Raw genomic sequence first — 27,206 nt, forward strand, 5'->3', positions numbered from 1 at the left:
TTTAACAGTTAACGCCAGCTTTATAGAATATAAATACAAATAAGAATGTGTATTAACATTGCATAGAACAAAGAGACAGACTTCGATGTGTAACATGATTTCTGCAGGTTCTTTAATGAAACTATTTCCTTCCCTCTTTTAGTGCTTTGCATTTTGACATGACTTATTCTCAAATTAGAGGATGTTGGCAATGGCTTTAGTATTAGTATGCATGTGACAAATGTGTTCGACTCATTACAATTTTTAAAACAATCAAGTCGCAATTTGACCCCTTAATTATTGGAGCTCCCTTCATTTTTATTGTCTTGTATTAAGTGATACGTTTTTCTGAGCTATAGCAAATAAAGTAATATTTTTACTGTGAAAGTCACTGTAATTTATTCCCTTTCCTGTTTAGATGGAGGTACATGTGAAGTCATAGCTGCACACAGATGCTGTAACAAGAATCGAATTGAAGAACGATCACAGACTGTAAAGTGTTCCTGTCTGCCAGGGAAAGTAGCTGGGACAACCAGGGCCAAACCATCTTGTGTTGATGGCAAGTAAATTAAATCAATAGTAGTTTAATTTAAAAATTGCAGACACAAATGTGTTAAATATAATGCTAGTCAGAGTTCAAGCAACGTAATCTGTTCAGTGGTCTTTTTGATTAAATTGCAGACTTATACTTAAATGAATTAGCAACATAGTTGAAATTTCAGCCTTTGTAATTACTGATATAAATACTGACCTCTGAAGGAGTAAACAACAAAACCTAATAAGATAATTCATATGTATTTGATGCATATCACAGCTAAAGCACAGTAACTTACTTTACATAAAATTGTTTGCTGTTGCTGTGTCTCCACACTTTGAACCATTCTTTCGCCAAAACCAATGTTTAAGATTCATTTTAATTTACAGAGAAATAAGACTTTATTGCACAGATGTAAACATGGTCCAATGCCATTACCTTGAGTGCTGACATATCCAAAGGATAAGGCGTTAATCCAGGAGACACTTTGCTCATGTGTTGCGCTGCATCCTGCCAGAACAACACATCTTGCAGCATAAGCAGCAATTTAATATGGAAACTATAACTTGTGTCGTGGCTTGTTGGAAGGACAAGCAATAACAGCATTGTGAGGGCAATAGGATTTTGGTGAACACTGGGGTCAACTATCCACATTATCAATTGGTTATTAAGATTGAAGGGAAGATGAAAAACAATGGACAAAGGAGACAAATTTTTGCCAAAAAGAATATGGAAAGATAAATAAAGAGTGGGAAAGAAAGATCGAATTCAGAAAGAGAAAAGTTGAGACAACAGCAATGTAGTTTATATTGTTCTCATTCTGGTCAGTAGGATGGACTGGAATTGCATTGTAGAATGATCCCTTAGCTGCTAAATATGAGCTGTCCCATGCTGTGATGTGTTCAATAGTCAATTAATGTAAAATTCAGCAATTTCTTAAAAATAATGGTGGAGCAAGAGTGAGACAGAGTAGGGGAGAGAGGGGTGCTATGGCTGATGGTGTTTGTCCAAGGCAAATAGTGGAATAGTGTGTATCAACCAGCAAGTCGTGGGGAGTCTAAACTCATGGTGTTTTGCCTCTTCCCCTGAACTTGCTGTTGAATGTGCACATAGTAAGTGTCAGAACACCAGTTTTGCTTTTCCAGGACATGTTGGATCACTTTGAAGATGTGATAAATTTATACGGATTGTCAGAAGAATCTTTCTGCTATCTCCTTGTCACTACTCAATTTGTCTCCAGCTTTGAAGTTGAATTCATTTTAGTCTCTTTTTTTTAATCGATAATGCAAGAAATATTTACATGGTCTTCATCCATGCAGAAATAGGGAAGGGGCTCAGCTGGTTGAATGGTTTGGTTTGTGTTGCATAGTATGTCAATACAGTACAGGTCCAATCCCTATGCTAGGTGAGGTCATTGTGAAACCCCTGCTTTCTCAACCTCATCCCTCAATATGGTGATTCTCAGGTTAAACTCACCGCTAGCTTTCGCTCTCTCAAAGGAGCAAGTAACTAAGGGCCCTCCTAAGCTGCTTGCTTAGATGACTTTTCACACAAATACCAAGCACATCATGTTTTTGTCAAGTAAAGTTGTTTTGCAATGAGCGATAATGATGATGCTGTATGCTTGTAAAATAATATTTATTTCCATAAAGTACTGTATGAATTGCAAATTAATCTATGGGTGTTGTAAAATTTGTCTGCCAGAATCTTCAGTCAGCTGGCATCTCTCTCCTGTCACAGCAATCAGGAATGTAAACAAGTAACATGCTTCCACATTACCATCCTGTTAACTATTCTGTACACTTATTGAACAATGATCTGTCTGAGGTATTGACAGGTACAATCAATTCATCTGATACCACTACATTGCGATCCTCAAATAGTTTACATACTACAAACACAAAGGTGGAGATGTGAAACATTTCTTGACTTATAGCCTGGGATGATTTTTTTTTATTTCACAGGGAGTGAACAGATGGAGAAGTTAATTTAGTCCAATAGTGTGACTTACAATAAGAGAAAGAGTGAACATTTTGTGGTTCCCCACACCAGTGGATGTTTTTCTAAATTTAACTTGCACAAAATAATTACAAACTGCCAAAATTTGCATTGTTCTTTTGATCTTGGCCATACCTTTTCCTTTTAGTTTTCTGTTTGAAAACACTGACTGCGTATATAAGTTTTGATTGACATTACTGATTGATGTACATTTCTACTAACATGCCCCATAAGTACCACCAGGGACTGAAGATTGCAAAATGCTTATCCATTGTCAAAACAAGCTAATGCACTGCTTATTGTTCACAGACTTTACACAAATTAATTTACATCGGCTTATTAATCACCTTTTCTCTGAGTGCTTTTTATTTTTGGTTTTCACTAATTCACGTTACTTTAAAACCCCAATATTAAAACTACTTTTCTCTGAATTCCTTTGGTAGTAACATTATAACTGCAAACAAATCCTAAAACGTGACAAGGTCCTACTATCATTGGCATTCAGAGGTTATTTCAGTTTGGTTTATCTGATTAGTCTGAATGGTTCTGAAGCAAGAAGGGGAGATGTAATATCTATGATATTGAAATCAAATCATCTGATGAAGCCACTTTATATTCTAGAATTGGCATCAAATGCATGAAGGCAAGACTCAATTGCAACTGAAGTATTTAAAGGGACTATTTGAAGGTGGAATTTAGAGGAGATTGCACATAGGCAGAGTGAAGTTTCTCAATATATTATGATATCATGTTACTTGATCCATTGCTAAATGCAGTCATTGACAAAGGAAGAGATACACTTCCCCAGCAGCGTGTGGCTGAAGATGGTTGAGATTGTATGTCTTTGCAGATTTCTGCTCCATTCCTGGATGCAGGAATTGGAATAAATTAAGGACTTTAATCACATTACCAGATCAGGAAAGGTGAATATAGTTGGTCATTCGCCGACTCATATTGTTACTCCAGATCCCCTCTCCCTCAATACTTTGACTTGCGAAGCTTATTTTATCACAACCACTTAACAGCACAGCGGACTTCTTTTCTATACACTCTCTCTATCCCAGCCAATCCATCAACCACTCCAAGTCATGTTTATCCTTATGTGGTTTTCTCTTTCTCCATAAATACACTGCATCCAGCTATCAAATATTACTGTCAGTTAATTATCTTTCTTGCTCCTAGAGCAGGAAAAAATAGTACAGAACACAAATGCAGGGAGGAAAATTGGAATTGGCCCATCACTTTGTTTGCCATTGATAGTTGCTTAGATATTCCAGTGGTATTTTGAAAATGCTTGTCAATAGAAATTGACGATTCACGAAACTGGGGAACAGAATTCCTTTGAAGACATGGCAACAGCCAGAAACCCTAATGTTATTCAACACTCTGTCATCCAGATTATCAAGTCACATTTTCATTATGTTACCAGGCAATTTGTGTTTTCATCCTCATCAGAGGTCAGAAGATTGTTTAGATAAGTCTTAGAGGATTTGATTTCTCTGAGGGTGCATCATCACAACACTCCTGCTTCCTATACATTGCCACATTTTAATGGATCCAGTTAGGCAATTGGTTGGAATTTCACCCATTGACACGCGATTGATAAATGATAAAGAACAGGTAGTGTTGACAAGGATGGCTGTGGAGAGTTTGCTTTGACTGTATTGCCCTATCTAAGCTTTGTTTATCTGGATACAGTTTCTGTGCTTTGGATTAATTGTTGAAAGTAATAAGCATTAACAGCAAAAAATGTGTGCAGTCTCAACAAAACTTCCATGCCCACTGTTCAAACTTGAAGAGAGAATGGAGGGTTCAGGTCAAGCCTGAGTGAGTTAATGTTCACACTTCTTTCATGAACAAATTGACAAATCAATCAACATGAATTGCGACAATCAAATTAATCCATGCAAACCTGGAAGATCACTGTGCAACATCTGATGCCAATATGCCTGGAGCCTTAAATTAGATAATTGACACTTTGCACTGGATCTTTAAGCTTGTGATTGATCTTATGATGATAAGGACTATTGTTACTGAATTCCTTCATCTAATTCTTGATGAACTGAAATAGTTTTTAAAAAGCACCCAAAACCACTGACTTATAATGGCCACAGACATCACTTGACTTGTACACAGACAGAATACACAAACAGACTGTTATTTAAAGAGTCTTTCTCTACAGCAGAAGCAGAGGAGATGGACTCTTGACTGTAGAACTGAAATATACTGGAAAGGATTCTCTCTCTACCTCTAAAGAAAAGCCTAGTAAAAACACAGACCGGGAAGAGTCATCAGGAAAATGAGAACTTCAAAGATATTCACTCCTCCTCACAGCCCAAGAACCCAACTAACCAATTGTTGTCTCAGATTATCAGCTCATACCTCAAGGACATGAAACTGGACATTCTTTTATATTGGACATTATCCCCTGTTAACTTGGCACATGCATGTGTTTGTGAGATGCGATAAACCTATGTGACTTTACAAAGTCTGTATGCTTAATGTCATCTCTTTGCTATTTTTCTTGGGACTAGCTGGTAATAAAATTGCTCTTTCTTTCACTCAAGGAAATCTTGTAGCAGGTCCTCTTGTTGCTTCGAATGTAAACAGCAAACTACATTTTAACTGGGGAAAGGCATTGCTGCTTGTGAAAAATAATTCAAAGCTTTGTTTTGCACAACTGGGATGGTTGAAAAGAGGGGACCCTCCTCATCCAATTGCAACACTAATCTGCACTGAAATGGTAGAAAGAAAGAAATTATGTAACACTGTTCATGATTTCAAGGCATGCCAAAATATGTATTAAAGCCAATGTGGTACTTCTGAAGTGTAGTCATTGTTACAGTGTAGAATACTTGACAACCAACTTGTCTAAAGCAAGCTCCCACAAAGAGGTGTGAATAATAACCAGATAATCTATGACTAGGGATGGTAATTGACAGATAAACATTGGTCAGCACATGGTGATTAACTTCTATTCTTCTTTGAAATACTTTGTTATGGACCAGACCAAACCCCCTCAAAACATGGGAAGGAGATAGCTGAGACAATAACCTTTTCTTATCATAAAGGCAAATGCCAGGTGTTGTGTTCTGGATGCATTTTAATTGGTCAATCTACTAGAATTGAACAAAAGCGCACTTTATTTGTACACTATGGTTAAAATACAGATAAAATGAGAAGAAAATGAATTGGCTGAACTATAACTCTATCCAAATACTTAACATGATAATAAACTACTCACGGTGGCACAGTGGTTAGCACTGCTGCCTCACAGCGCCAGGGACCTGGGGTTCAATTCCCGCCTCAGGCGACTGACTGTGTGGAGTTTGCACATTCTCCCCGTGTCTGCGTGGGTTTCCTCCGGGTGCTCCGGTTTCCTCCCACAGTCCAAAGATGTGCGGGCCAGGTGAATTGGCCATGCTAAATTGCCCGTAGTGTTAGGTAAGGGGTATATGTAGGGGTATGGGTGGGTTGCGCTTCGGCGGGTCGGTGTGGACTTGTTGGGCCGAAGGGCCTGTTTCCACACTGTAGGGAATCTAATCTAAAAAAAAAATTAACTGTTCCAATATAGTATCATTCCATAAGCACATCCTTGGTAAAGGCAAAGTCAGTAAAGGACATCGTTTCACATGCCATTCTAGCAGCAGGAAGAGAACTCTAGCTTTTAGCTGTAACAGGGAGAGGAATAAGAGTTCCACATCCACCTTCAAGACCCCAGCAACTGCTGAAAGTTAAAACTAAAACTTCCCAGTTCTGTGGAAGCTTGACCCTACCCATTCAGACTGAATCTATTGTTCAACTTTAAAAATAACCCCAAGGCTTGACAAGCTGTTTACTTCATTGGCTTGAAGCAGAGCGCTTTCACCTCTGTCAAACCCCTCTGCATAAAAAAAACAGGACAAAATACACCTCTTCAGCTATAGTATCATCGCACGTGCCCCCTTTTAAAAATGAACCATCAGTAAATAAAGATGGCTTCATTTTAAAAACATTTAGTCTTACGCTATTAGTACGCTACAGTGCATCCACATTACATTGACTCTAAGCATGGAAACACTCACTACTACAGTCCTTTTCAGCCTTTTTTTTTGCCACCACCAAATACCTCCATCTTCATTCACCAAAGTTGCAACAACATCTCAGCAATTACATTCTTTCAATGGGCCACATGTATAACTTTAAAATTGAATGGCTGAAGTAAAAAGCTCCTAATAAACAGTTTAAATTTATAATCCTTAAATTTTCCAAAAACGTTATGGGTTTAGAACAGTAGGCACAATTGACTTCAATACATTACTGGCAAAATAAATATTGCAATAGCAATACTAAACTCAAAGTCTCCTTCTCAATTGTGGAATATTTCTGCTGAAGATTCAATTTTCCACAAAAACACCTATTGGATCTTACTCTGTTCTCGTCATCTTCTTACAAGAGTACAACACCGACACCCACATCACTCACATTAATAGCCACTTCGAATGCCATTCAGAGAATGAAAAAAGACCATTCAACCCATTGAGTCCAGACTAACTCTCCGAAGAGCATTCCACCCTGACCCACACTCCCTACCCTATCCCTGTAACCCTGCATTTCCCATGGCTCATCCATCTAGCCTGCATATCCCTGGACACTATGGGCATTTCCACGGCCAATTCACCTAACCTGCACATGTTTGGACTGTGGAAGGAAACTGGAGCATCCGGAAGAAATCTATGCAGACACGGAGAGAACATGCAAGCTCCAGTCACTTGAGGGTGAAATCGGACCTGGGTCCCAAGTGCTGTGAGGCAGCAGTGCTAACCATTGACCACAGTGCCGCATATTTGGGTGTGGCTAACACAGGGGCAGAGGTTAACACAGCTTTCAGACATGAAATGCCTTCTGATACTCCTTTTTCCACTGACATTTCCTGTACTTCTTCAACAAGTCAGTCAATGGAGCATACACACTGCTAAACTTTTGGAGTAACTTCAAATAAAAACCACACAATCCAATGAATCATTCTTCCTTTTACATTGACGGTATGTGAAACTCCCCAAAACCCTTTGTTTTCTCATCCCATGGGGCTGTTTGTCCATGTCCCAATGACAAGGCCCAGGAACATTATGTGGGCTCACTCTTCGCCAGATTTATCACCAGCCCACCTCCCAAAGTCAATCGAACAATTCCAATAGATGCTCCAAATGTTCCTTCGCGTGTGACTAAAAATCACCAGATCATCAATGTACACCACACAATTAGGTAATCCTGAAATGACCTTATTGGTTAGTCTTTGAAATGTGGCTGGCATATTTTTCATACCAAATGACATGATTTTAAACTGGTACAGTCCATTTGGTGTCACAAAAGCCAAAATTTCCTTTGCTCTTTCAGATAAAGGTACCTGCCAATATCCTCTGAGCAAGCCCAAGTTAGAAATATAGTTTGCTTGTCCCATCTCCCTAATGGGATATGAATCAGATTTTGTAACTGCACTTTGCAATAGTGCACACATAATCATTGAGTACCATCTGGTTTTGGCACCATTATTTTGGGTGAGCTTCATTTGCTGCAACTCACTTTGATTATATTATCTTTGAGCATGCATTCAATCTCTTTATGAACCTGTGCCAACTTTAGGTGGTTAAGTCTATAAGGATGTTACTTAATTGGAACAGCATTTCCTATATCTACATCATGCATAATCAGATTAGTGCTTCCCAGCTTATTCCCATATATCTTTCCATGTGATTGTAATAATTCTTTCAGGTCATTTCGATTTTCCTCTGGAAGATAGTTCAATAATTTATGTCAAGAGTGTTACTCTGGAAAAGCACAGCAGGTCAGGCAGCATCCGAGGAGCAGGAGAATCAATGTTTTGGACATAGCCCCTTCATCAGGATGCCCAAAATGTTAATTCTCCTGCTCCTCGGATGCTGCCTGACCTGCTGTGCTTTTCCAGCGCCATTCTTTTGACTCTGATCTCCAGCATCTGCAGTCCTCACTTTCTCCCAACTCAATAATTTATCCCAATTTTTGAGAACTTCCTCACTGTCCAATTTGATTTGAAGAATGTCTAATTCAGAATCCTCTGAACTTGGTTCTTCACTTTGTGTTGTAACCAGTCCGACAGCCTTCTTTTGCTTTCTTTCCCTATCAAAATACCTTTTGAGCTTGTTCACATGACACACTCTGTGAAATTTCTTTCTATTTGGCATTTTATCAAATCATTCACTTCACTCAATTTCCTTTCAATTTATAAGGCTCACTAAATTTTGCCTTTAAAAGTTCACCTACCACTAAGAGTAACATTAATATTTTACTTCCACAGGAAAATTACAATTTCTTTTATTATTTCTTATCTGCTTCGTGTTTCATCACATGCTGTGCTACTTTCAGATGCTGTCTAATCAACTCACTCACTCTGTTTAATCTTACCCTAAAATTTAACATAGACCAAATATGTGATTCTGAACCTTGACTCATCGGTTTCTCCTTAATTAATTTCAAGGATGCTCTCACCTCATGCCCAAAAATGAATTCAAATGGACTGAATTTAATTGATTCATTAAGTGTATCCCTAATTGCAAAAAGTACAAATGGAATTCCTTTATCCCAGTCCTCTGGATAGTCTTGACTCTAAGCCCTCAACATAGTCTTCAAAGATTGCTGCCACCATTCTAATGGTCCTACAAATTAGATTACTTACAGTGTGGAAACAGGCCCTTCGGCCCAACAAGTCCACACCGACCCGCCACCCACCCATATATTTACCCCTTATCTAACACTACGGGCAATTTAGCGTGGCCAATTCACTTGACCTGCACACCTTTGGAATGTGGGAGGAAACCGGAGTACCCGGAGGAAACCCACACAGACACAGGGAGAATGTGCAAACTCCACACAGTCTGTCGCCTGAGTCGGGAATTGAACCCGGGTCTCTGGCACTGTGAGGCAGCAGTGCTAACCACTGTGCCACCGTGCCGCCCACTAAATCTGAATTATATGGAGTATATGTAAATTGTTTCATTTCTAAGCTATCCATAACTTTCTTAAATAATTGATGTAAAATTCAACCCTTGATCCGATTGTATCTCTGTGGGTCATCTGTATCTAGTAAAAAAAAGTAACTCATCTATAATCCTTTCAGCTGTGATATTGCCTAATAGAATTGCCTCTGGAAACCTAGTAGATACATCCATTATGTCAACATGTATTGATTCCTACATTTTGTTTCAGGTAGGGGTCCTATGAAATCAATTAAGACTCTTGTAAAATGTTCCTCAAATTGGTATTAGAATGTTGGTTTTATCACTGCCTGAGTTTTTCCAGTTACCTGACATGTAGGACATGTCCAACAAACGTCAATGACATTCTTGTGCAGTCCAGACCAATAAAATATTTTTGTACTTTGACTTGAGTTTTCCTTACTCCCAAAATACCTCCTACTGGTAATTCGTGTGCTACCGCAAAACCTCTTTTCTGTAACCCAATGACAATACCATTTGATGAACTTCTGCCCATTTCTCATCAGCCTGAATATGTGATGGTTTACATTTACTCATTAAGACATCATTTTTAAGTTAGTAACATTCTGGGATACACTCAGGTTCTTCTTCTGCAATGTTATTTGTTTTTCATCTTTCCTAATTTGCCTGAACTAAAAATATCCACTTTGTCCTCCACCTGTTCTTGTTTTTTTCTCACCCATTTGATCAAATATAGTTTCTGATAATTGAACTTCAACTTTCTTATCTTTACTGCTTAATTTCTCCTGTTTCTACCTGTGGCTTTGTGACCTTGTTTTCAGAGTCAGGAAAATTCACAAGTATACTTCCTGTAACACCACAGTTGCCTAATTTTCCACTGGCTTTTCAACCACGGTAGGCATCACTCCCACCTATGATCCAGCTATATCATTACCAAGGGTAACCTATATTCTAGAACCGAGAATTTCTCTATTATTCTGACACTACTTCATCACTTTTCACTGGACTGTCCAACCTCACTTTATATAATGGAACGCTGCTCCTCTTACTACAAATTCCACATGTTACCTTTTCTGGCAGTACTCCTTCTGAATAACATATCTCCTCATCTATCACCATCAAAGATTGACCTGCTCCCATATCTCCTAAAATTTTCATATCTTTACCTACTCTTCCTGGCATACATGAGTAAATCCATGCAAGTAAATACTTTAACAGAGAGAGTAATAAGACCTTTCATATTCAGCTTCAAGATACCAGCAACGACTGAAAGATAAAAAGAAAAATCCTTGTTCGTTGGGAGCTTGATCCGACCCGTTCAGGCTGCTTCTATTATTGCATTTTTTTAAAAAGACCCAACGTCTCACAAGCTCTTTACTTTATTGACTTGAAGCAGACCACTTAACAACTCTGTCATAACTTCTACATAAATAAACAACGGGACAAACTACACCTCTTAAAGCTGGAGTATCGTCAGAATGTCCAGCCAAGACAAAAGATCACTTTATCCAAAAGACAACATTTCCAACAGTGCAGTACCAGCTTAGGTATTGCACTGGAGCATCAGCTTAGATCTGTGTGCTTAAATTCCTGTAGTAGGACCTGACCCCACACCTGAGTAAGTTGTGGTTAGGTCATAAGATGGATGATGATAAAAGGGGATATAAAACTGGGACCTTTAATCAAAGTACTCCCACTTGTTGCATTTTTACCTCCGTGCACTACTGTTCCATCAGTGCTCCAAATGCATCCTCTTTGTCCAGTGGCTGAGACTGCTATTCCACTAGTGCAGGTGGAATTTCTTTTATACAAAGCCCTCAGACACTCCAGTATAGTACACAGAATTATCAGCAAAGAGCATTTAAACAGTCCACATTTGGATCTGGAGTGCCTACCTCAGCACACGCTGAAAGCACAAGTTTGTGCCATGTCAGAATGTTTTGAAATGCAGCAGGAAAGCTTTGTCATTTCACGAGGTTGTACACATGGATGTTTGAACTAAACCCAGAAAATTAACATTTCATTAATCAAGTAAAAACATGTTCCTTTGTACCAGTTTCCAATGTTTCATCCTGACCTTTTCACTCACTGAATGGGAAGATATGAAATGATGGGGGATCAACGGGGTAATGGTTCAGTCGTTGGTTATAAGATTACTTTTTATCTGTGGGCTTGGATTCACAGGATGGTGAGGAAATCGACTTTGGAAGTGATTGTTACATTGGTCTACTGGTAGCGGGTAACTGGATATTACAGTTCATAAGGCACTCAGCTTTGTGGCTACACTGCTTCTGGTTGTGTGTGGTCACTGGTAAGTCCAATAAGAAACTAATATTTTTGCAGGAAATTGCAAATGTCTGAAATCACCAGATGCTACAATCTTAACCTTTGGCAGCTCTGCTTACACATCCTCTATACTCCCTATGACCTCAACTACTCTGTCACTTCCTTCTATGCTCTTCACCTGCAAGCTTGTCCATAGCTGACCATTTCTACTGATTGTCAACCTTGTTCCTTATGCAAGGGCCAATCAAACACAGCGATGGAATAATTTATTCTGATGCTTATTCTCAAAACCTCCCAAGTACCAACATGAGCCACTCAGCACAAGTACTCTAAACAAATCCTGTCCCAATGGGAAGTAACAAGGCCACAGTGACCAGGAAGTATTTACTGCTGCTATGTTTCTGAATGGTAATGAATCTCGTGAATTGCCTTTCAGTCTTCTCACATTGGTTGTAACAGCAGAGAGAGCCAGAGAGCCTGGGAAGCACATTCACATGCTGTTAAATTTCAAAGTTAGTTAAAAAATCTTTGCAATCCATCTTCATCATTGACCCACATTTCCCAAGATGGTTACACACAAACACACACAGAGCCACATGTGCCTGAAATAAACCCAAAAGTTAAACATAGAGTATAGCTTCCATTCATGTTTTAGTTTTTGCATCTAAATCTGCACGGTGTTCAATGTCAAAATAGCCTTCAATGCATTTGTTCAAGCCTTGACAGTCAGATCCTCTTTTACGACACAACAGAAGGTATTAATTGTGTTTTGTCCATTAAGCAGGGAATATTTTATGGAGTTAATGTTCCAATTAACTAAGTGGGAATAGACTCTCATGCCCAAAATGTACATTTTATTGAGATATCGAAGATCACCAATTCTCAATGGGGGAGAAATGTAGGTGTTTGCATACAAATTATTATATTTTATCTGACATTATATTTCTAAGTAGGACAGTATGGAGATTTTTTTTATGTTTTTTCTTAGCTTCAATTACCTCTGAACCAGCCTGCAAAACCAGCTGCTCCATAATTGCTGGTTTAGATTGGGAGCGAAACAATATGTTTCCTAGTTGACACACCAAACAATTATGACTTTCTGTTCTACTCTAGTCAAGTAAGCTCTTGATATTACTAGACTAGTAAAATTTACAGCAATGGTTTACACTGATGTGCTGATACTATTAGAGAACATCTTAAAGCGCAGAAAAAACTAAGTGGGAAAATGAAGTGGAAAAATGAAGCCATGGCACTCTGTATGAAACAGCAAAGACTTAACATTTCTCAAGGAATTAACAATTTTCCTCACATAGCTCCAGTAGCTGACATAGCCTGTAGCAAAATGGCAGACATGATGCTTCTGCCTTCCTCCTTAGGGTTCCCTGGGTCTTGAACTAGAATAATGGAAGATGATCACTCGAATCACAAATGAAATTTTAAATATATCATATTCCCCTTGACTCACATTTATGTTTCTGAACATACTTATGAGAGTTACATTGACTTAAGTACAGAGGGTGAAATCCAAAAGCACAGTTTTGAAAGATAGTTTTTCTTTTCTCAGGAGACTTTTGAAGGCAGTGAAGCAGATTTAAAACAGAATTCAAGACGATAAAGTCTGCTTCTGATGATGTAGTTAAAGGAAGAGGGAATGATCAATAATCTGGAATATGTAAACTATAGGTTCACTAAGATGATTCCGATATGGAGGGATTGTCTTATGAGCAAAGGTTAAACAGGTTGGGATACTACTCATTGAAATTTATAAGAATGAGTGATGGATTCTTTGAAACAGATAGTATTCTTAAGGGGCTTGACAGGGTAAATGCTGAGAGGATGTCTCACCTCGTAGGAGAGTCTCATCTCAGAATTAAAGGGCACCAATTTAAGATGGAGATAAGGAGGAATTTCTTCTCTGAGGGAGGTGGGTCTTTGGAACTCATTGCCACAGACTGCTGTGGGGCACATCCTTGAGTGTATTTGATACTGAGCTGATTGGATTCTTGATCAGTTGAGGAATCGAGTGTTAAGGGGAAAGTGGAAGTGAGGAGTGTCAGTGAATGGCAGAGAAGGCTCAACAGGCCAAAATGCTCTCCTCCATCTCCTCTTTCTCATGGTCTTATAGGATATATGCTTGCATATTTAGCAGAAAAGATGATGCAGCTAGCAAGAAATGAGACTTGGAACAATATTCAGCCCACTTGAAATTGAATAATTGGGGTATTTGAAGTCATTTCTGCTGAGACTGTGCAAGAGGCACTGAGCTCTGAATTAGTTGGAGTTTGTGAAGGGTAGATGTAGACAGGCTGGACTAAGATTTTGAGAAATCGATCCTTGAAGTGCTGACGGAGTGGATTCATGTTTCATCAGTCAGGGGATATGTAACCGTCTAAGCAGTCAGAGTATTATAGATGATAGAATGTAGTTCCAGGAACAGCTCAGATATAAGGTAAAAATACTCAGATTGAAAAAAAACACCAGGTTTTTATAGATTGAGTTTAAATAAGAAGCCAAAGTGTTTGGACTGGTGCCAGGGACATGTCAGTGCACCATCGCGAAGTCTATCCCTGAGCAGCTTTATACAAATACTGAATAGTTTTTGATAGGGGCACAATGACAGTTCTACTATCATTTTTTTTTGCTGTCTCCATAGTTTTATTGTTGGGGCACAATATTTTTATTACAGGTAGCCTCTTTCCTAAAATGCTGATGCAGATTTCCAAAGATAAAAACTGAAATGGTATCAGGAACGCCAATGCTGGACTCAAGACTCTGCTAAGTGGGAGAGGCAGTTTACTTCAGGGGACAGTGTTTGGTGTAAGAACCACAGCATGGGCAAGAGGCACGTCCAGTGACATATAAAGTTCAGGGAGTTGCAAGGGTCCTGAATAAGCACATGGACGATATGAAAGCTGCAAACCTGCAAACGGTGCAGGAGCAAAATGTGTGCCGGTTCCTCAACAGCCTTTCACAATGTTCTGGACCCCGTCTCTCCATCTTCATCAAGCATTGAAAATATCTCAGAACCTGATGTGGACATGGTGTATATCAACACCTACTGAAAATGTGTTGCTGCTTAAAGCACAGCAGGTTAGGCAGCATCCAAGGAATAGGAAATTCGACGTTTCGGGCATAAGCCCTTCAACACCTATGCCACCTGAAGAAGAGAATGAACTTTTTCCATGTTACTCCATGTACAAGAGGTCAGCTACTGTGTGTTACACACCGCCCATATCAGAGGCAGAGTTAGAGGAACCTGATCCAGTAACAAAACACCCCATGAGTAGCTGCAAAAAAAATAACTAACCTATGTGTTCAGACTCAGAGGGAGAGGGATGTAGTGATTGTAATGAGGTCAGCCAGATGAACCTCATAGAATATGCGTTCCCTGATTGAGGCTGTTAATTCAGTCCAATCAGGGGCTCCTGGCTGTCAGACATCCTGTTCACTCTGAGAGCTGGCTCTTAAGTAGCTGGATCAGTGTCAAGTACTTTCTACATGTTAATAAAGTGCGACTTGGTGATGAGATACCAGCCTGTGAGTACTCTTGGGAGAAAGTGAGGACTGCAGATGCTGGAGTACCAGAGTTGAAAAATGTTGTGCTGGAAAAACACAGCAGGCCAGGCAGCATCCGAGGAGCAGGAAAATCGACGTTTCAGGCATAAGCCGTTCTTCAGGAATGAATGATCCGGAGTCCATGCAGGGTCAGTCACTTCCGTAGGCAGGTGCTGAGGAAAGAGATGTGGCTATAGTAGCGAGTTTGTTTCAGAACATGGCTGAAGAGCTTCAGAGCAGAGTGGATGACCTGGGGACGGGGGGGAGGTAGCAGTGAGAGAGGGACTCGCTGAGATCCTTGTAGAGGGAAGAGGAGAGCTTCTTCAAGGTAAGCATCCTTGCAAGAGGATTTGCAGTAGGTTAAGATCAACTAGGAGAAAGTGAGGACTGCAGATGCTGGAGTACCAGAATTGAAAATTGTCATGCTGGAAAAACACAGCAGGCCAGGCAGCATCTGAGAAGCAGGAGAATCGACGTTTCAGGAATACTTCATTCCTGAAGAAGGGCTTATGCCCGAAATGTTGATTCTCCTGCTCCTTGGATGCTGCCTGGCCTGCTATGTTTTTCCAGCATGACATTTTTCAACTATGAGTTCTCTTGCTCAATTTAGGCCTAGTGGGACTCTATTGCTGCCTTGAGTCCGCTTACCTGCAACCACTACTTTCCGGCCCAGATCCGGAAAATATAAACTGTTTGCCTAGGCTTGGCTTTGTTTTAGGGTTTTGCTGTGGGCTGACCTAGAGTGCCTCTGTTCAGGAGATATCTTGTGCGAGGCAATACAGTTGCTTCCGCTCAAGTGATGTTCCCCAAGCTCAGTCGGACTGGCGAGGGTGTACACGTCTATCGTAATACACTGCAACTGATGTGCTCCACTTTCTGCATTTCCAATATTAAAGCAGTTGTTATGCCTGTTTGAAGTCCAGTTGGGCTTCAGCTGTAAGTGCTTTTGCATGGTTACATCATTAATTCCACATAACAATAGTCTGTCAGCATCTCATATAAAGTTAAACCCAAGTCACATGCCTCTGTCAATCATCATAACTTAGTCAAAGAATTGACTGAATCCACTGTCTCTCAAATTCCCGAGTAAAAATGACAGCACCTTAGAATTGGAGAAGGCTTGGAGTTGTAATATTCCTTAACTAAATCCATCAACTCTTGAAATCTTTGAGTCTCTTGTGCCTCAGGGAAAGTTAGGTTCCTAATAACCAAAAAAGCTGCGGGTCCACAAGCTGCCAGGGGAATTAGTTATTGCTCTTCATCTGCCTCAGTGTCATTTGGCTAGAAAAATATCATGTTCTTTCCATGTACTGGGCCCAATCTTTGACAGCAGGATCGAATGAGTCAAGTTTCCCAAATAACAGTGTAATACAAGCAATGCCTTCCGCAACTAAAGACAACTGTTACGAATGGGTTTCTTCAGGATGTGCTTTACTACAATCACCAAGTCACCCTTCATTCACATGTGGCGAGTCCTTGACACTGATCCAGCTCCCTCAGAGCCAGGTCTCAGAGTGAACAGAATCTTGAGCACTCTTGTTTACATCTGTCAGCCGGGGCTCCGTGATTGAACCAGATTAACAGCCCCAATTGGGGAATGCATATTCTATGACATCTATCTGGCTTGTTGTGTTACAATCATTTTTTCAAAAAACATTTGTGAAAGGAATGCATGTTTTCTGGATCTGATTAATATGACTTCCAGACGCATATAGTGAAGAGTTTACACATTTCTGCATATAAGCAAAGAGTATAATAAATTGTGCATTTAGTTTGTAGGTACAAGACTAACAGACTTCTGTACTTACTTAGCAGTTTGTACAATTCATGTGTCTAGAAGTCAATTATAAAAAACACTTTATATCTGTCACTCTTCTTTCAAGAGTAAAGCAAAAGTTGATCTACTTAGATTTTGCAAAGATGCATAAACAAATGACAAGGATAAAATTTATTGTTTTATTATATTGCTAATTTTGCTAATTCATTTTAAAATACTTCATTCAGATAAGACCCTACTCTTTGGCTTCTACTGGAAAAGATACACATAATACATGTTTGAGTGTCTGCATTAGAGTTGTAGAAAATATAAGGTGCATAAATGGTCTGAAACAGATGAAGTCAGCATATAGAAAATAAGGAAGCTGAGATGAAAGTCAAATGGGCAAAGCTGGTGACTACTATAGTGATGGGAATATGGTTCATGGGCCTTAGACATCCTGCAGTAAATGTCCAAGGGGATTCTCCTGCTAATCTGTCATAGCTTGGATCATAAAGGTGCAGAAACCTTATAACTAACATCATTTTATTGGGATTTTGCAATTCTTCAACTCGAACACCAGTAAATGAATAAGACATCCAAAGAAATTCACTGTGCTCTGTGGGTCCAAGTACATGCTTTTGATATCAAGGTTTTCAGTTAGGTTTCTCTGAGAAAAGTTAGAGCTGGAATGCAAGACCATACAATATCATTATCATTATATACGTATGGTACATGCCACCATCAAGAAGGCTACCATTTACCACATCTGCTGATGTTTAACTTACAATTAGGATGGCAAGATAACATTTTAAGTTCTCATGCTGCCATGAAAGTTTTAGACTTAGAAATGATTTTGGAATATTAACAAGTTGTAGTTTGTTAAAAATATTTGCTTTACCATGGTTTTGTATTGATGTTTATAAGGCAACCCAACAAGAAGTTTATTGATCAACTGTATGATTGCGTGATGACACAAATGCAAATCCTTCTTGTTAAAGCAACTTCCAGTGAAATCTAGTTTTTGGTAATTGTTGTATACCACAATTAAGAGAGCAGTACACCGTTGGTCCGTTTCTTGCCCAAAATATGCAACGAATCAATTTGTAATAAGACAATTATTAATCAGCAGAGTGCAATAATATTTTCCATGTAATTCCTTCCAATAATCCTTTTACAATTGCACAAGAGTGTGTTATGCAAATACCTGTTGGAGTGATTTTACCTGTTCAATTAATTGTTGCACAGTCAAACTTTTTATTTTCATTACTGTGGTTCAGTGGCCATTAGCAGAAATGGCTCAGAGATTTGGCTACAAATAGTTAAGAGTTATCTTTTTGGGTAATATTACATTTGTTGTTGACTTTTAATTCTGCAAGACCTGAAATTTCTGGAAAAGCTCAGCAAGTCTGGCAACAGCTGTGGGGAAAGGAAAAGAAGCAACATTACATATCCAATTTGACTCTTCTTTGATTCTGATATGCCACAGATGTTGCTCTATGTGCTGAGATTTTCAGGCACTTTGTTTTTAATTCAGATCAGCAGTTTCAGCCAAATATACCTCTGCTCAAATTCTTCTGATAATATGTCTATTGTATAACCTCCACGAGGGATGCAGTCATGGCATGGAAATATCAATCTTTTCAAAAAATAAACGAGAAGAGAAAGAATAATAATATCGGCTGTGAGTTTGTGAAAGGCCTGTGACTTCCCACATTCCCACTCTCTGATTCCATCCCCCACCACCCTGAGTTTGGATATTCTGTTCATGTAGCGAGTAAATACCAAATATCAAGGTCATTTTCAAGGGTGCATTTGTTCTTTAATGGATTTAGTTCTTTGCAGATTCTCTACAGAGTGGAAACAGGCCGTTCACCCCAACAAGTCCACACTGACCCTCCGAAGAGCAATCCACCCAGACCCATTCCCCTACATTTACCCCTGACCAATCCACCTAAAATTATGGGCAATTTAGCAAGGCCAATTCACCTAACCTGCACATCTTTGGACTGTGGGAGGAAACCGGAGCACTCGGAGGAATCCCACACAGACACAGGGAGAACATGCAAACTCCACACAGACAGTTGCCTGAGGCAGGAATTGAACCCGGGTCCCTGATGCTGTGAGGTAGCAGTGCTAACCACGGAACCACCATGCCACCCTATCCTTATAATTTCATTTTTTGTAAGAGCTATATTATAAATCTGTCAAATTTGGAAGTTCAGAAATAGTGACTAGAATCTACTCCTACTGCAAATCCTCATGAATGTTGAAAACACTGTTGTCAGAAAACTCTGCATCTTGTCCAGTATCATGCAGGTACCGAGCTGACAACTCCCTGGGTTTCCAGCCTGCAAGTAGCTTGTGCTGGAAATCAGCTTGGTGCTCCTACCTTTCAAGATTTATGTGTGACATTAGGAATATATTTTTATGCCAACCACAAAGTGTGCCCTGCAGCAGCAAGGATACACAAGTGTCAGCTAGCTGAAAGCCTGCTCAAATGCCTTCTATTCTGCCTCAATGAAGTAGCACCAAGGTGAGACTGAACTCTTGTTGACATTCATCATAATGTCATGGACTGAAAGTAATCCAGAAAAGTTCTTGTGAATTTGCTCCTGCAACCTTTGAAAGATTGCATTTTCCACTACTGCAATGGTATTTTTTTAGCCAGCCTACAGATTGGTGTGTGTTCCTCACCCCTGAAAGGACAGATTATCTTCTGCCAGTGCACTTGCAGAACTGCAACCAAATGTAACATTGCTGCTACTTTCCTTGCTATAATATTTAAGTGCTGTTAGGAAAATTGAAATATTACACTGGACAGAATTTTCCATAGGGATGCAGGGGTAGACTTCACAGGAATCAGTTTAGGTAAAGGGGCAGTACAGAGAGATCTGGATGTTCTTGTACACCAGTCAATGAAGGTAAGCATGCAAATACAGCAGGTAGTGAAGAAGGCTAATAGCATGCTGGCCTTCATAACAAGAGGGATTGAGTATAGAAGGAAAGAGCTTCTTCTGCAGCTGTACAGGGCCCTGGTGAGACCACACCTGGAGTACTGTGTGCAGTTCTGGTCTCCAAATTTGAGGAAAGACATTCTGGCTATTGAGGGAGTGCAGCGTAGGTTCACGAGGTCAATTCCAGGAATGGCGGGATTACCTTACACTGAAAGACTAGAGCGACTGGGCTTGTATACCCTTGAGTTTAGAAGACTGAGAGGGGATCTGATTGAGACATATAAGATTATTAAAAGATTGGACACTCTGGAGGCAGGAAACATGTTTCCGCTGACGGGTGAGTGCCGAACCAGAGGACACAGCTTAAAAACACGGGGTAGACCATTTAGGACAGAGATGAGGAGAAACTTCTTCACCCAGAGAATGGTAGCTGTGTGGAATGCTCTGCCCCAGAGGGTAGTGGAGACCCAGTCTCTGGATTCATTTAAGAAAGAGTTGGATAGAGCTCTCAAGGATTGTGGAATCAATGGTTATGGAGATAAGGGAGGAACAGGATACTGATTAAGGATGATCAGCCATGATCATATTGAATGGTGGTGCAGGCTCGAAGGGCAGAATGGCCTACTCCTGCATCTATTGTCTATTGCACTTGACTGATTTGCTTTGCTGTTACTTTATAGCAATTTGGCTGTTAAATGGGTTAAGGCAGAACATCTTAAAAATGTAATCATGGAATGTGGACATCATTAGCTGGGCCAACCTTTATTGCTCATTCCTAGTTTCCCTTGAGAAGGTGGTAGTGAGCTGCCATCTTGAACCACTGTAACAAGTGCTGCAGGTAGACCGAATGAGTTAGGGAGGGACCAATATTGAAGGAACATTGAAATGTTTCCAAATCAGAATGGTGTGCATCTGGAGGGGAACTTACAAATGGTCGTATTCCCATATATCTGCTGCATTTGTCCTTCTAGATAGTATGCCAAGATCTGGGTCACTCTTGATATAAGGAATATCAAGGGCTCCAACAGTGACCTGTGGTAAACCTATGGAGAGACAATGACTTGGTGGCATTATTGCTAGACTATTAATCTAGAAAATCAGTAAATATTTTGGGGTCCCAGGTTCAAATCCTGCCACAGCAGCTGCTGGAATTTGAATTCAATTTTAAAAACCTGGAATTAAGAATCTGCTTCCGAATTGTCAAGAGAATCCCATCTGGTTCACTAATATCCTTTAGGGAAGGTACAATTAATGGAACTTTTGCAAATCTCCGCAGTCCATCTTGGAGATAATACATACTGTTGCTACTGAAGGTTGGTGTTGGAAAGTTGTGAATGTTTGTGGCTGTGGTGCCAATCAGGCAGGCTGTTTTGTGCTGGATAGTGTCAAGCTTCTTAAGTGTTGTGTGAGCTGCACTCATCCAGGCAAGTGGGAATTATTGCATCACATTCCAGACTTGGGCCTTATAGCTGGTGGACAGGCTTTGGGAAATCAAGAGGTGATTCAGTTAGGGCTGAGCTGGTGTTCAATTCAAGTTTAATGTAACTTTTTTGCTCTTGTCCTTTATTCCATAATTAATTAAGTTGTTTTAAATTCTACATGCTTTATTAACCACCCTCTCAATCTGTCCTACCACCTTTAATGACTTACGCTCTGATACACTAAGATCCCTCCATTCTCACTGCTGCTTTAAAACTGTATCTATTGTCTCCCTGCATTTTCCTTCCAAAACAAATCACTTCACATTTCTCTGCATTGAATTTCCTCTGCCATTCATTGTCCACTTATTACACCAGCTGAATATGTCCTTTTGAAATTCTGCACAATCCTTGTCATTGCAGTTCACAGTATTTCCCAGTTTTGTAGTGTGTGTGAATTTTGAAATTGTGCCCGGGACATCAAGGTCATTCATAAACATCAGTAAAAGCGAGGGCCAGAAACTCAGCTAATGTTCTGGGGATCCTGGTTCAAACCCTGGAACCCAAATTCAATAAAAATTTAGAACCAAGTAATTGTTGACGAATAGTGTCACCATTACTAATTCCCACAATATCAATGTTATGTTTAATATTGACCAGAAACTCAACTGTGTAGCCACATAAACACAATGGCTACAAGAGCAGCAGTGAGAAAAAAAGCTAGAAATTCAGTGGTGAATAACTCACTATCTAAATCCCCAAAGCCTGTCCACTATCTACAAGGCATATGTCAAGAGTGGAATACTCCCCAATACTTGCCTCAATAAGTGCATCTTCATTAACACTCAAGAAGTTTGACACCATCCAGGACAAAGCAGCTCACTTGATTAGCATCACAAACATCCACTCACTCCACTACTGATGTTCAAAAGCAGCAGCATGTACTATCTTAATGATGCTTTGCAGAAATTCACCAAGGATCGAAAGGCAGGACCTTCTAAATTCACAATCACTTCTATCTAGAAGAACAAGAGCAGTAGATCCATGAGAACACCACTATCTGCAATTTTACCTCCAGGCCAGTCACCATCCTGACATGGAAATATATTGTCATTTCTTCACTGTCACTAGGTCAAAGCCCTGAAACTTCCTTCTTAAATACAGAGTCATAGAGATGTACAGGACAGAAACAGACCTTTCAGTCCAACTTGTCCATGCCGACCAGATATCCCAACCCAATCTAGTCCCACTTGCCAGCCCAGCCCATATCCCTCCAAACCCTTCCTATTCATATATCCAACCAGATGGCTTTTAAATGTTCCAATTGCACTAGCCTCCACCACTTCATTTGGCAGCCCATTCCATACACGCACCACCTTCTACGTGAAAAAGTTGCCCCTCAGGTCACTTTTATATCTTTTCCCTCTAAATCTAAAACTGTGCCCTCTAGTTCTGGACTCCCCCACCCCGGGGAAAAGACTTTGTTTATTTACCCTATCCATGCCCCTCATGATTTTACAATCCTCTATAAGGTCACCCCTCAGCCTCCGACACTCCAGGGAAAACAGCCCCATCCTGTTCAGCCTCTCCCTATAGCTCAAATCATCCAATCCTGGCAACATTCTTGTAAATCTTTTCTGAACCCTTTCAAGTTTCACAACATCCTTCTGATAGGAAGGAGATCAGAATTGCATGCAATGTTCCAACAGTGGCCTAACCAATGTCCTGTATAGCTGCAACGTGACCTCCCAACTTCTATACTCAATACTCGGACCAATAAAGGAAAGCATACCAAACACCTTCTTCACTATCCTATCTACCTGCGACTCCACTTTTAAGGAACTGTGATCCTGACATCAGAATTGCAACAACTCATGCAGGACTCATGTCTCCAGCTAAAAAACACTTGCCTATTTACCTGTTGAACTCTTTGACTATTTAACTATTGAATCTCCTAGCACTATTACTCTTCCAGTTGCCTTTGTGCTTGCTGAACTAACCTCGGGTAACATGGAAATAAAACAAAGTATTGTGGTGCTGGAGATCTGAAACAACCAAAAACAGAATCATGGACCTGGTTCTTGCTCAATGTCCACAAGGACTATCACTTCAGACCTGAAGACTGGTTACTGAGTGAGATGTACTCAGAGAGCTCATACTTTAGCCATGTGATTCTTCTTGACTGTATAATTGTCATTCATTCCCTCTTTCCCATCATTCTGTTCAGTTGTGAAGTGACCACATCCAATGAGTGTGCTATCCATAGCTTTAACCTCAAGGATGTGCTGTGATGAAGGGAGCTGCTACTCAAGCTCTGAAACCCAGAACTGGAGCTACAGCAATTGATAACCTTTCATGCACATATCCAGGAGTTTTTATATAGCACAGGATATGAGTTCAGGACTGCCTGCCTTTCCACTATATCTATTGTATAGCAAATCTTGCTCCTACTTTTTAATCTTACAAATATGGATAAACATTACCATTTTTAAAAACGATGAGCTACTTACTTCCTTTCAGTTGGCATCGCTTAAAAATAGGGAGCAAGCTGAATGCTTTACTTAATTTCTAAAATGATTTTAGTTTTCCAATAGCCCATTTTCAATAAATAAACATGGCAAGCTCACATTATCTGGAAACAACAATCCCAGTTCTTTATTTGATTAAAATATTTGCATCACATTCAAGAACAGAGCAAGATTGGAAATTTAGCCTGCACAAATAAAAAGCTCCATGCAAATATGTTTTATTTATGGTCTCAATATCTGGTTGGGGAAAGAAGGCAATAAAAAAAAACAGAATTTAACTTTCAGAGCATCCTTCTTAAGCTACCATATATTTCTGTTCCTACGTTATGTTTATAGTTTGTTATCCCTCTTCCTCTTCCCAAGTTAGTTACTCATAGTGAGGTAAAGCTACAGGAGTGACAACAGTCTTCCCAATCAGTTCCTATTAAAAATGCATGGACCCAGACTGCAAATGTCAGACAGTATTCTGTCCAGTGATTAAGCAATCTACATGCATGCTTGTGTCTACACAAATGCTTTCCAATAAGTGTCACCTGGTAGGGACCAGAACATCCCAAATTGATTTCATCACCACACCCCTCCCAGCACTTTTCCTTACCTTTTTTAAACTGCTGCCTACCTGGGTCGATTAAATCAAGACAGACTATGGATAAATCATCTTTGTTTGTCTAGTTTAGTTCCACACTGCAAAACGGTCTTACCAAATGATTTATAAGGAAAGCACTGGACAGATGATATGGATGCACACTGCTGACAGAATGTCTGATCGACTGGCAGCAATTACTGGGAACCTGCAGGTGTTGCAACGCATAATTTTCTATCCAGTTTTCATCACTTGGTATTCTATAAAAACCTAAAAGCAATGTGCTTTAATATTGTCACTTATTTTATTGTATTTGGCCATGCATTGACCCTGTAAGTTACCACGGGAACTCATCGATTCTCTTTGTTATTGCTATTGTGAAATAAACATTTTTCTAAAAGAAAGATTTTTGCTTTTTAAACATTTCAATCCTTGATTTTCAACTCTCGATCTTTCTCTCAGTCAATAACATCTATTCTGATCGTTCATCTTTCAGTCTGTCTCTCAGTAAATAAATAACAACTGGCCTGAAATTTTTTTTCTCCGTTAATAATGTTGGTCTGATTTTGTTCCCTCAAACTCTCTTGCTCCATCAATAAATAACATCAGCCCTAGTTTTCTTCCCTCAATTATTCTCATCAGTCAATAATGTGTGTTGGGAATTAATTCTGCAGCTGATAATAACCTTCCAGAATCTCATCAAAATAACCTTTACAGATGAGTCTGGACAGCGAACTTGATAAGACCGTCAAAATGAGACTGTCATTTCAGTTGAACTCAGTCATGCCCTACCCCCTGCATCTACTTATGTCCACCCTTAACTTTTATCGGGGTCATGACAGAGTAATTTAGATGTGATGATGTTTTCCCTCCACAATGACACAATTATCAAAATCGATACGCTATCCCAACAATAACTAATAGACTCAACAAACATAGACTGAAGATCAAACAAGATCCAACATAGTTCAGTGCCTGAGCACCTGAGGATGGACGGTAGTCTTTAGAAATTGCTTCACCTGAATTGATGTTCGTTTCTAATTTTCCATCCACTGAAATAAATGGAAATTATAGGACTATGAGAGTGACCCGTCTTTGAAATCTCAATATAGATTACCAATACATAAGTCTCCATGCCAGAGAAGATATCCAGATAGAAAGATATAGCCATGTTGCTTTAAGACTTCGAACAATGACAGAAATCAAATATCCTCCTTTATGTACTGCATTGAAATGTTCCTGTTCTAGCTTATTTTGCATTCTCATTTTAAGTGTGCCTCCTCAAAATGTCTTACCTATCTCCTATCCATGTAACACTGCATGAATATTCCACAACAGACCAATACATGAATGGGTTCCATCTGCCTAAATGCAGTGCATTCAATCTACTGAATACAATGCTGTTGTTGAGGAAAAAGAAAGAATAATGATCTAAAGGTAAAACAATTTAAATCAGCTCAGCATCCTTCCTCGATTTCCCACATTAATACTGTTATTCTACTGATCACAAATCATGATGGCATTTGAGAGCCTTGTAGTCATTTCAGAACATCTATAGTGTTGCTCTACAGATGATTTATCTGTTTCTGAGACCCTCCTTGTCAAGTTATCGGTCTGTAATTTACATTAGTTACAATTTTGAAATTTGTAAGATTATTTTCTTTTGAAACTCTATCTTGAAATTTAAAGTACATGAAGGGGAAATGTAAACTGTTCTGAAGTCTGCCTGACACATTAACTGGGTGGTTTTATTGTTAGATATTAAAGAAAGGATTAAATAATTTTACTAGAAAGAGGATGTAAGATTAAAATTCTTGAAGACAATAGTAGTGTTCTCTGAATTCACAACAGAGAAACTCTGAGCCACCCAACGTCACAAGAAGACATTGTTGCTATGGGGTGTCAACAGTTGTCCTGTAAACAACCTATTACTCTTAAGAGGAAAGAGAGTACAGAACAAGCTCAGATACTTAGAATTTCTATCTAGTTATAAGGCTAAAGTATTTCATGTTGTTATGGGAAAGAGGGCACAGGAAGCGTTTTTTTTGAGACCACCTTACAAATCAATGACTATTACAAACACTGTAACAACTTAGTGTAGTCAGCTAATGGTAGATTTAAGAAATGCTCCAAAGGAATTCAGAAGGAAACTTTCTGAAGGCGTCACTGAAAGTTAGTACTCAGTGAAATGGGGATATGAGAACTTATTTCTGGAAGTAACTGTGTACAGTTTGCCATAAGGGCAGTAAACCGGTGAGGAGTTGATAAATATAAAAGAGGAAGATTCCTCACTCTACTTGGAAACATAAATTGCCTGCAAAACTAAAATGCTGTTTAGTCAACAGCATTTTTGCCCATTAGTTACAAGTTTTAAAATGTCAAATGATTGGTTTCATCCTTTCAGCTATCAGATGGAAGTTCAGATTTGTTTTTAAATGTGTACATTTCTTCAGAGATTGTGACATACTGAAGATCCACAGATATTTGCAGACGACAAGTCATATTTCGAATCAAGTCAGAAGTCATCCATCAGCTGATGAAGGAGCAATCCATCAAAATCTTGTGATTTCAAACAAATCCTTTGGCCTAAATCTGGTGTCATGTGACTTCTGACTTTAATGATTGTTGCATCTAGTCCAG

General features: G+C 39.4%; 1 protein-coding gene across 1 annotated transcript in view; it reads left to right on the forward strand.

The window, feature by feature from the left end:
• The window catches only part of LOC132822138 (chemokine-like protein TAFA-1), a 474,647-nt gene that overhangs the window by 350,829 nt on the left and 96,612 nt on the right, over nucleotides 1-27,206 (forward strand). Inside the window, exon 3 of the mRNA XM_060835206.1 lies at nucleotides 398-538. Within this exon, the coding sequence (XP_060691189.1) occupies nucleotides 398-538 (141 nt within the window). The remainder of the gene's footprint in view (nucleotides 1-397; nucleotides 539-27,206) is intronic.

Source organism: Hemiscyllium ocellatum, chromosome 14, assembly GCF_020745735.1.
Source record: "Hemiscyllium ocellatum isolate sHemOce1 chromosome 14, sHemOce1.pat.X.cur, whole genome shotgun sequence".
In the NCBI taxonomy this organism is placed as follows: Eukaryota; Metazoa; Chordata; class Chondrichthyes; order Orectolobiformes; family Hemiscylliidae; genus Hemiscyllium; species Hemiscyllium ocellatum.